At 37.0% G+C, this 12,452-nt stretch overlaps 1 protein-coding gene across 8 annotated transcripts in view; it reads left to right on the top strand.

The window, feature by feature from the left end:
• The window catches only part of LOC141389957 (xaa-Pro aminopeptidase 2), a 76,549-nt gene that overhangs the window by 26,110 nt on the left and 37,987 nt on the right, over nt 1-12,452 (top strand). For 6 of the 8 annotated variants that reach the window (XM_073962252.1, XM_073962250.1, XM_073962245.1 and 3 more), the window contains exon 2: nt 5,718-6,140. In XM_073962252.1, coding sequence (XP_073818353.1) covers nt 6,092-6,140 — 49 coding nt within the window. In that variant the 5' untranslated portion in view covers nt 5,718-6,091. Of the gene's footprint in view, nt 1-5,631; nt 6,141-12,452 lie in introns of all 8 variants that reach the window. The other 2 variants (XM_073962253.1, XM_073962251.1) reach the window with 2 other exon arrangements.

The raw sequence follows: 12,452 nt of genomic DNA, 5'->3' as shown, positions 1-12,452 counted from the left end.
CCTGAGCAAATAGCCTGAAAGTTGCAAAAAAAACCCCTATGACACCGTGTGAGGTGGTTGGAGCGCAAGATAATCCTCGAACGGATCAGCCGATTAGGTCCATAATTTGTCCTTAGTAATATTTTGTCCAAACATAGTTTAAGTTAGAAGATAAGCCCTATCGGTCCTCTCCTTCAGGTACCTCTCCCACAAAAGTTCAAAACTGTTAGGAAACACATCCTAATATTTCTACCAGATATAGATCAATATGGGCTATATTTGTCCACTCCTTCGGGTACGTCCCACACAAAATTTCGGATAAGTTCACTTTAAGACCTGCTCTCGAATCACTTTGATTTTTGTTGAAGCAACTTGCATTCGCTGCCTCAATTACGATGGTAAATTTTTTTAGGGGCAAGTCCATACTTCTTGAGCAAACAGCCCGAAGTGTGTAAAACCCCCTATGACACCATATGTTGTGGTTGGAGACCCACTTCCATAACGGTCAATGTCGATCCAATCCTTTGTCGGTTCAAACGCACTAAATACTTACGTATTTTGGGAAAAAAATTGTTTCAATATACACAGGCTGAGGGTATATCTCTGTCGGCAAAGTCGACTGATACTTTTTTACTTGTTTTTTTTTTCAGAGGATAGTTCATACTTCCACTTCCTGAGAACGGATCAGCCGAATCGGTCCAAAATTTGGACTTCGAATCCCTTTGGTTTTTGTTGTAACAACTTGTATTCGCTTTCCTCATTACGACGGTACATGTTTTTTCAGGGGCAAGTCCTTACTTCTTGGGATAATGGTCCAAAAGCTCCCAAAAAGCCTGCATGCACAAACTAAACCGGATAGTACGTAAGATAACCCTCGAAGGGAGAAACCGATTCGGTCCAAACGTTGTACATCGTGTTATATAGACGTCAGGAGTATTGTGTGTTACTTATTTTCTTTAGGTCCGAGGCTGAGGGTATATCTCTGTCAGCCAAGTCGACTGATACTTTTTTACTTTTCAATCCTGAAGTTCATAAATATATTGATCTTGGGTAGGCTCGACAAATATTTTTCAATATATTCAGGTTTTATTCCATATTTTATTTAAGCAACAGTTATTTATTAGGGGGTAAGTGGCACGGCAGATCCTCATCAGTTGTATTGTTTTTTGTTTCTTCAGAAATATTGATTTCAAATAAAGGTATTGGTGACTTTATGTTATATAGAACGTTTTGTTCCATAAGCCGAACTATAAATAGATTTCCAAACGAATCGATGATATCACAATTCACAAAGCAGAAGTTATTCTCCAATTTTGGATGCCATGTTTTGTGATATCATCTTCAATTTTTCTCTCAAACACCCAAAGTTCTACACCATCTGCTTTCGCAAGTACCCATGCTTCGCTGTTGTTTCTTGTGTTCATGGTGGTACCGAGGTAGACGAAGTCTTTAACTACCTCATAGTTGGTCCGAATTATATGGACGCATTTCGCGTCGATACCAACAGCTTGATCTTGTGCCGTTTACTGCCAGACTTACTTTACCAGATTCTTCTTCAACCTTCTTTAAGCTATCACTTACTTATTTTACTGATTAACCCATGAGGGTCAATATCGTCAGCATAAGCAATTCAGAATGTTGGAGAGATCAAGCGAAAGGCTGTCTCCTTGTCTGAAATCTCTTTTGGTACTAAAGGTTCTTTCCTATTTTAACTAAGGACCGAGTATCAATTAATGTAATCTTACAAAGCCGAATGAAGTTTGCGGGGATACCAAATTTAGACATTAATCGAAAGAAGATGGCAGGTGTCGATCTGCACCTCTTGGGTCATCTCCAGGATTTGCCGCAAGGTAAATATCTGGTCAATGGTGGATTTGTTAGGTCTAAAGCGGCATTGGTATAACCCAAATATTTCGTTGACCATGAGCTTTAGTCGTTCGCGCAGTATCCCTGACACTATCTTGTAGGCAATAGGGAGAAGACTATAGTTAGAGCATACAGTCTTATCTCCTTTCTTGTGAACAGGGCACAGGATGATCAGGTTCCAATCGCCGGATACTCGTTCTTCCTGTCAGATGGTGCTAACTAGCTGCTCAAAAGACACCTTACATATCAGCGTGTAGCCTCCGGCTTTGAACAGCTTGGCTGGTAGGGCATCGGCTCCTGTTGCCTAATTTTTCTTCAGCCGGTTTATGCCTGTCTTTAACTCATCTTGGCCGGACGGTATCAATACCATCTTCTGGGACTGGATCTGTGGTATCTTCGTCGTCTTCTCTAATATTGGATAGAAAAAAATGCTTTTTCCATATCTTGAGGACTCTATTTGCATCAAATTACCTTGCTGGTTTCTGCAGGAAGACGAGCCTCTACCAAATACATCGCTCTTTGGTAGAATTTTCGGACTTCATTCTAGCTCCTGTACATCTAGACATTTTTACACTCCTGCTTTTCCATTTCTCATTTTCCTGCGAAAAAAATTTCTGTCTGTCCTATTCTCCCGATACCTCTCTTATGCACTACTGGTTGCTGATTGTAGAGTAGCCCTATATGCCGCATGTTTCGCTTCATTAACAGCAGGACACCCCTGGTCATACCATGGGTTCCTTGGTTGAGGTCTCTGGTATCTAAGTATGGATTTTGCGGCAGCTTGCACGAAGTGGACAGTACTTTGGCACTGTGCTGATATGTTCTCGGGACGAGGAGTGCTTTGATTAAGCAATTGGGCCAGTCGAGTGGAATATGCTGTGACTATCTGTTGTGATTGCCGCTTACCGATGTCCAATTTCCGTTTGGTGTCTGTTCGTACTCTATTTAATCGGGTACGTACCTTTGCTGCAAACAAGGTGGTGATCCGAGTCTATGTTTGTTCCTCGGAACCAGGTGCCTTTATGAATGTCCAGATGCTTAAATATGGTACTGTTAACTACCATGTTTATGTCCCGTGAAATCTATCAGCCTCATTCCATTGTCTGATGTTTCACTGTGGAGATTGAATTTTCCGACTGTTGGGCCACAGATATTATCCGATCAAAATTGCGACTTGTAGCATGATTACAAGGTTTAGATTGACAAACGGACGGACGGACACCCATAGCCAGATCGACTCAGCTCGTCGAGACATTCATTTTGGTATATGTAAGTCTACGACCATTATTTCGATGCATTACAAAATTTTTGGATAAAACCAACTTTTAATACCCTCCCCATACAATGTTGTAGGGTATAATATTGAGTCGCACGATAACTCTCCAACGGATCAACCGATTTGGTCCAATTCGGTCCACTCCTTCCGGTACCTCTCCCACAAAAGTTCGGAAATTTTGTGCGCACGATAACTCTTGAAGTGAGTAACCGATTTGGTCGTAAAATTTCTACCAGACTTAAATAAAGTTCCAATATGGGCTCAATCGGTCCATTCCTTCGGGTACCTCCCACACAAAATTTCGGAAAAGTTCAGTTTAGGAGCTGCTCTGGGATCGCTTTGATTTTTGCTGTAACAACTTGTATTCACTGCCCCCCCATACGACGGTACAAGTTTCATCAAGCCCATACTTCCTGAAAGGTGCAAAAAGGTCAGTGACACCGTGTGTAGTGGATGGAGCGCAATATAACTCTCGAATGGATTTGCCGACTCGATCCAAAATTTGCCCGTCGTAATTTTTTGTCCAAACTTAGTTTAAGTTCGAAAATAAGCCACATCGGTCCGCTCCTTCAGGTACCTTCCCCACAAAAGTTCAAATTTTTTTTCGGAAAAATTGTGACAACGATAACTCTTCGATTTAAAAAAGATTTCACTTGAATTTTTGTTGAAGTAACTTGAATTTGCTGCCTCAATTACGACGGTAAATTTTTTTTTCAGAGGCAAGTCCATAATAATTAAAAATCCCCTATGGCACCATATGTAGTGGCTGGAGAGCACGATAACTTCCGAACCGATCAACCAATTTGGTCCAAACATTGGATCTCCTAATATTTCGTCCAAATTAATTTAACTTCTAAAATGGTCCATATAGGTCCTCTTCTTAGGGTACCTCTCCCACAAAAGTTCAAAGTTTGTGCCTAAGTGCAGTTTAGGCTACGTTCGAAGATCGTTTGTAAATGTATACCGATGGTGTTCGTTGTGGTCCTGTTTAGAACGACATTATATTTTCCGTGGACAAGTCAATGATTCCTGACATGCTGGTCCAATTTTAAACTAAGAACCACTGAAATTACTAGTGGGCGCGATATCTATCGCTACGATATGACTCCCTAAATAAGATCCACTTCCATAATTGAATATGTCGTAGTGTCAAGTACCTCCTCCGTAACACTTTTTAACTTCAATCCTAATCAACATTTTTGTCGGCAAGTTCAAATGTCGAAAAAGGGCCACACAATACTGAAAACACCCCAAACATAGGCTGAGGGTATATCTCTGTCCGCAAAGCCGACTGATACTAAAACCTAAAACCTTCTGGCCTAGGCAACACGCATTTTTTTGGAAAGTCTGACAGTTTTTACCCTTAGCGTACTCAGGACAGTTTGTGTTGTGTTGTTTACAGTGACTAGAAAAAATCACTTTGCATAAAATCAAAATCTCTTTGCAACATTTTTCACAATTTTTGACGGTAAATGTTAATCGATCAGATTAAATCTTTGTCGATAAAGGTCCATCCTATATCACTATGAAAATCTTGGTCGACACTCGCAAAAACGAAGGTCGTGAGGGTCGCCCGAATTATCGCCGTGTTATATACCGTGAGCTAGAGGCCTCCTTGGGTATTTCTTCCATCAACGAAGATTTGATATTGCACGAACACCTGGCCGCAAAACATTATTTTTCTCCCTACATCCAGCAAAATTAATAAATTGCTCAAAAAAAGTCTTTGTGGATTTGTGCAAAGAAATTGTAAACAAAAACAATCGTGATGCTTCAAACGACATTTATAAGATTGTCACTGACGACGAATCTTGGATCTATGCTTTAGAGCCCGAAACAACGTGTGGCAACTATGCGGCTTTAGAAATGTAGGTTAGTTAATTCTGAGTGGTACACTACAATTGGTTTGTCTGAAGTTTCCTGAGGAATTCAAAAAAAGCGAACAAGAGAAGACGAATCGTTTTGCATCATAACAATGCGAGCTGTCACACATAGATTCAAATCTGCGCCTCTTTGAATGGACAAAACGTGAAATTGATGGGTCATGCGCCGTACAGCACTGACTGTGGATCCAATGACTTCATTTGATTGCAGCTCATCAAGAAAAGAAGTCGTGGTTCAAAAACCATGTTTTGGAGGTGTCTCAATCTAGCCGCTGAAAACACCCAAAACAAAATGTCAAATGACGCCTGGCGACACTGCGTGTTGACTAGGGCAGAAGGTTTTTTGGTGTACCTCGTATGAAATGAAATTTAAATTATTGTTGACCTTGGATTTTTACTTTCATACACTCAAAAAATTGAATAATAATCTTGGCCATGCATATAACCTGCCTACCACGTCTTTAAAACACACTGTATTTTTTTTTGTATATGCTAATGCATTTATGTTACGAAATATTAGGTTAATGTAAACACGAATATTCTAAGAAATTGCCCTAAAGTGCATACGAAAAAATATGAATGCGCAAAACATAAGTCACGGTGCCCAATTTTCTTTCTTGTAAACAGAAAAATCTCTTATTGAGTTCGCCCGCCGAAAACTAACAAAATAATCAAAATCAAAATAATCATGTGTTGTTGTTATTATCGTTTAGAATGGAAGTGTGAAATATTAAATACCTGATGAAGTGCCATTACGGAAGTGTTGAAATTCATAGACCAGAACCAGCCGCTGCTGATTGCACAGGAAATTTGCATGGCAAAAAAATTAAGAAAATTAATGTGTGGATGTAAAAAATATCAACGTGGAAATTAAAATAACAAATCTGAAGTGCTAATAAAAACTGAATTTTGTGCAAAAAATAACATAAGTGAATGAAAAGTATTAAATATAAAAAAAATCAATTATTTTTCTCAAAAAAGACAAAACAACGGAAACATATAGTAAAATTAATTAAAAATTTAAAATAAAAAACTATCAAAACAAAAGTTTTATAGTTCCAATTAAACAAAATTAAAATTTTCCGCCATGACGACAACACTTAAATGGATTTGGTATTTAACATTAACGATATTCGGTAAGTTGTATTTAAATATTTATAGGTATATTCGATTTTGCACTGACGTATTTTATTTGCCAAAATATTCTATTTCAAAATAAATATACAGCAAGTTCTTAATTGATTTATGTTAAATGCTATAAACATTTTATTAGATAAACAGATGGAATATATTTTATAGAGGAAATGTGTTTTATTTAATGCAGCGGACCAACTTACTATTTGTGTGGGGGTTTCCATGGATTTTTCAAGCAGTGTGAAGCAAAATAATCGTGGCAAACATTAGTCAGTTTTGCCCACCGAGATATTCCAACAAATAAGAATACGTAATGAAGGTATTTTGCTACAACCAATTTTGTAATATACATAGTTTTTTCTTATGGCGAACATTATAATTATTAAAATAAAATTATGTTTAATATTACAATTTGTTAAATTCATTAAACTGCGAAATCGTCTAAAAGACGTGATCTACATCCGATTATTCAATACGGCGAACCAATACTTTTTAATTGACATACATTTTGAAAAAATGTCTTCGTGTGGGTTGCGTGTGAAGAGAGATATTTTGTAAACGGAGATCTGTTTTTAATATACGACCGCTCCACAAGATTGTATGGCAAATGCATTCGTACACATTTGTTGCACTTTCCCTTTCTCTTCTACACACTAGTCTGAGATAGCTTAAGTCATATTGTAATACTAAGTTAGCAGCATCCAACTAAGAAAGAGTTTCGGTTTAACACTTAGTTTAAGTTCGAAGATGGAGCCACTCCATTTGTTATCTTTCCCTTAAAAGCACAAAAAATCACCTAAAATAGTATGCACGATTATCTTGAACGGAGCAAATTTTAGGTCCAAACGTAGTAGTTTAACGTCGAAAATGACCTATATCGGTCTTCTTCTTAGGGTTAACTAGCTGAACCCGGCGCGCTTTGCTGCCCCGACTACGACAAAATATAATGGAATGCCTTAATTATATTAACGTTTTTAATATTTTAATGAAAAATATAGGAGATATGAAGGAGTTATATACCTATTCAGGGTTGTTATGGAGCTACTATGGTATTTTTTTAAGTTTCAGGAGGTAACACTCCTTCGAAAGCCTTTCCGCCTATAAGTATTCCTAATGATTTAGATATATCATAATAAAATATAAATCTTAAGAAGTCTCTTAAAGATATGATACTTAACAGCCTTGGTCAATTCCTTCCCAACTATAAGCACTTCTGTAAATAATGATGACTTTTACTGACTGCTAAGTCTTCAAAATTTCATTGAAATTGAACATACGTAACAAAAACATTAAATCGACCGAAAATATATATGGGTAGCTATATTCCTATATGAACCGCTCTCGATATAATTTGTCATATTTATTTTTAGACCAAATCCCGTCTTACATTCACATTTTGTGCATAAAATACGGAAAATCAGCCGAAAATATATATGGGAGCTATATTCTAATCTGAACCGATTTCGGTATAATTTGTCCCATTTATTTCTAGAACGAATTGCGTCACGCTTTCAAAATTTCAGTGAAATTGGACATATGTAGTGTGTCCAAATCTGAACCGGTCTCGATAGAATTTGGCACATTTATATTTAGAACAAATTCCGTCAGACATCCCAAATGTCAGCGACATTCGACACATATAGCGTGTTTAGAGCATCAAATACAGAAAATCGGCCTAAAATATAGATAGGAGCAATATCCAAATCTGAACCGATTTCGATATGATTTGGCACATTTATGTCTAGACCAAATCCCGTTACGCATTCCAAATTTCACAGAAATTGGACATAAATAGCGAGTTTGGTTCATAAAATACAGGAAATCGGCCGAAAATATATACAGGAGCTATATCCAAATCTGAACCAATTTCGATATAATTTGGCACATTTATTTCTAGACCAATTTCTGTAACACATTCAAAATTTCAGCGTAATTGGATATATATAGCGTGCTTGGTGCATAAACTACAGAAAATCGGCCGAAAATATATATGGGAGCTATATTCAAATCTGAAGCGATCTCTATATAAGTTAGCACATTTATTTCTGGAACAAATTCAATCAGACCCTCCAAATTTCAGCGAAATTGAACATATACAGCGTATTTGGTGCATAAAATGTGTAAATCGGCCGAAAATATATATTGGAGCTATATCCAAATCTGAACCGTTTTCGATATAATTCGGCACATTTATGCCTAGACCAAATTCCGTTACACATTCCAAATTTCAGCGAAATTGGACGTATATAGCGTGTTTGGTGCATCAAATGCGGAAAATCGGCCGAAAATATATATGAGAGCTATATCCAAATCTGAACCGATTTCGATAAACTTCGGCACATTTATGTCTAGACCAAATTCCGTTACACATTTCAAATTTCAGCGAAATTTGACATATATATCGTGCTTGGTACATAAAATACAGGAAATCGGCGAAAATATATATGGGAGCTATATTCAAATCTGAACCGATATCTATATAATTTAGCACGTTTATTTATAGAACAAATTCCGTCAGACCCTCCAAATTTCAGCGAAATTGGACGTATATAGCGTGTTTGGTGCATAAAATAAGGAAATCGGCCGAAAATATATGTGTATGGGAGCTATATCCAAATTTGAATCAATCTCAATATAATCTGGCACATTTATTTCTAGAACAAATTCCGTGAGAAATTCAAAATTTCAGCGTAATTGGACATATATAGCGTGTTTGGTGCATAAAATAAGGAAGTCGGCCGAAAATATATGTGTATGGGAGCTATATCCAAATCTGAACCGATTTTGATAATAGAATTGAAACAATTAATATTGTAAGGTTACACTTACAAAGATCACGTATTCCCAAAGGCTTTGGGTTAGGTTTGCAAATGAACCGATTTTGATATAAATTGGCAAGTTTATTTCCAGACCAAGTTCCGTCATACATTCCAAATTTCATCGAAATTGGACATAAATAGCATGTTTGGTACATAAAATAAGGAAATCGGCCGAAAATATATGTATGTGGGAGCTATATCCAAATCTGAACCGATTTGAATATAATGTAGTAAATTTATATCTATGTACATCAAATTCCAAAGTCACACATACAAAATTTGGAGATTGTATCTGTAACAGTTCTAAAGATATTGCATACAAAATCTAATTTTTTGGAGGTACCTCCGGTTTTGATGCTATATCTCCAGATCAACGCGAAATTTCAAAAAATGATATAGCCTATTTTCATTCCAGGTAAAATCTGTTAAGCGGTTTTCGAGTCTATAAGGCACAAACAAACAAACAAATTTCAATTTTATATAAATAGATCCCCCACAAAAGTTCAACATTGTTATACCCTCAGCCTTTAGGCTAAAGAGGGTATTTACACTTTGATACGGCCAAAAATGTGCCTCATCGAAATAATGGTTTTAGACCCCAAGTATGTTTGTACGATATCCGTTTCAGACAATTTTGAGTAGATCTAGCAATGTCCGTCCGTCTGTCTGTCTGGCTGGCTGGTGCGCACGATAACTCTCGAACGGATCAATCGATTCGGTTCAAATTTTGGGTATCGAAATATGTTGTCCAGATTCGATTTAAGTTCGAAGATGGGCCATATAGGTCCACCCCTTCAGGTACCTCCCCCACAAATGTTCAAAAATTGTCGCAAAACTTGTGCGCACGATAACTATTGTAGGGAATAACCGATTTGGTCCGTACTTTGCACATCGTGTAATTTCTACCAAACTTAGATGAGGTTTCAATATGGACTCAATCGGTCCACTCCTTCGGGTACCTCCCACACAAAATTTCGGAAAAGTTCAGTTTAGGACCTGGTCTCGAATCGCTTTGATTTTTGTTTACGCAAGTTGTATTCGCTGTCCTCTATACGACGCTGTAAGTTTTATTAGCGGCATGTCCATACTTCCTGACAAAATAGCCTGAAAGTTACAAAAAACCCTATGACACCGTGTGCAGTGGTTGGAGCGCAAGATAACTCTCGAATGGATCTGCCGATTCGGTCCAGAGTTTGGCTTCCGTAATATTTTGTCCAAACTTAGTTCAAGTTCAAATATATATATCGGTCCACTCCTTCAGGTACCTCCCCCACAAAAGTTCGAAAATGTTCGGAAAATTTGTGCGTACGATAACTCTTGGATGGAGTAACCGATTTGGTCCATACTTTGCATATTATACAACTTCTACCAGACTTAGATGAGGTTCCAATATGGACTCAATCGGTAAACTCCTTCGAGTACCTCCCACAAAAAATTTCGGAAAGTTCAGCTTAGGACCTGCTCTCGAATCGCCTTGGTTCTTGTTGTAACATCTTGTATTTACTGTCCCCTATACGAAGGTTCATGTTTCTTTAGGGGCCAGTCCATACTTCCTGAAAAATTAGCCTGAAAGTTGAAAAACAAACCCTATGACACCATGTTTATGGTTGGAAGCGCAAGATAATTCTCGAACGGATATGCCGATTCCGGCCAAAATTTGGCCTTCGTAATATTGTTTCCAAACTTAGTTTAAATTCTTAGATAAGCCATATCGGTCCACTCCTTCAGGTACCTACCCCACAAAAGTTCACAAATATTCGGAAAAAATGTGCGCACGATAACTCTTGATGGGAGTGACCGATTGGGTCCATACTTTGCACATTCTCATAATATCTACCAGATATAGATCAGGTTCAAATATGGACTATATTTGTCCACTCCATCCCGTACCTCCCACACAAAATTTTGGATAAGTTCACTTTAAGACCTGCTATTGAATCACTTTGATTTTTGTTGAAGCAACTTACATTCGCTGCCTCAATTACGGTGGTAAAATTTGTTTCAAGGACAACTCCATACTTCTTGAGAAAACAGCCCGCAGGGTGTAAAAACCCCCTATGGCACCCCCATGGTTTATGCCAGTCCATTCCTTTAAGTACCATTTCCGCAAAACTTTTGAACTTTAATCCTAATCAACATTTTTGTCGGTTCATACGATCAAAATTTTGAAACCCTCTAAATACATACGTTTTTTGTGAAAAAAGTGTTTCAATTTGCACAGGCTGAGGGTATATCTCTGTCGGCAAAGCCGACTGATACTTTTTTACTTGTTAATTAATCGAACTATATGACCTAAAGAGATCAATTTTGTTTCCATTGACATCCTACAATGTCCGAATAGATAATACACCGCAGTGTGGTGTAGCATATAAAATATCAAGGTAACGATATTAGCTTTGTTTTTTTACTTTTTCAGTATGATTTACTCAGTAACTTATTTTCAAAGAGTAAGAACAATTATACGGAAAAAGAGAGTAAAGTAAAAAGACAGCATTTGGTAAAATTTGGCAAGCTAACAGTCGACTACCAGAACAAAAACATTGTGGCCAATGTATGAAAGAAATACTAAAAAGCAGTAAAACACTTCTTCAATTTCAAGTAAAATAAAAAAGAAATAGTTAAAAGACTATTAAAATAAACAATAAATATAGCTGAATCGCATTATTTTGCAGTATTTTTCCACAAATATCACATAAACATTGAATATCTGACGATTAACAGGTGATAGAAAATCAGCTGATCGCCCTTGCTAAATGTTGCTAGGAAAATTTCTTCTATCAACCTTTAGCAAGTTCTCAGCGAAAAGTTGTCAAGATTGTTCCCTGATTTCGCTCTCTTTTACTGAACTTTTGTGTAAAAAGACAGCATTTAGTAACATTTCGTAATAATTATTACACAAATTATTACACGTAAAAAGACACACCTATTATCAATATCGATATTTTCACATGTTATCCTTTTTCCTGCGGAAAAGTCGTTCCTCCTCTTGTTTAATTGAAGTATAGGTATAGGGTTTATTGTCATGAAGTTGTTGTGTTTTGGTTGAAGCGAACCTTTGGTTCGGAATGAAACGATAGATGGATGCCATCTAATATTAACAAATCTAGTGCTAGTAATATATATATATATATATATATATATATATTGTTTATATATAATTATAATTTTCATCGTGGGGGCAACAATTTCATATAGTTGGCTTAAAGGATTTCCCCCTTCCAATTTTTGCATCAAAATCGACTAGTATTATTTTAATGTCATCCTCAAGAATTGAAGTGCTTCGAATTGCCATATGTTTTCATCCACCGTGGTCAATCTGGAGACAAAATATTCACAATACATCTGTGCATCAGTGTTATTGCTACACTATTCTGTTTACATGAGACTTTTTGTAATTCGGTAATTCCATCTTTTACCATGAGAGAATATCCGTCTCAATATAAAGCAAGTGTAGATTGGGAAATCATGATCATTAAGCCGTTTGTGTGAAAAAGT

Source organism: Musca autumnalis, unplaced genomic scaffold, assembly GCF_047663935.1.
Source record: "Musca autumnalis isolate F117 unplaced genomic scaffold, ASM4766393v1 scaffold_1, whole genome shotgun sequence".
NCBI classification, from domain to species: domain Eukaryota; kingdom Metazoa; phylum Arthropoda; class Insecta; order Diptera; family Muscidae; genus Musca; species Musca autumnalis.
This window is presented reverse-complemented; position numbering and strand designations above follow the sequence as displayed.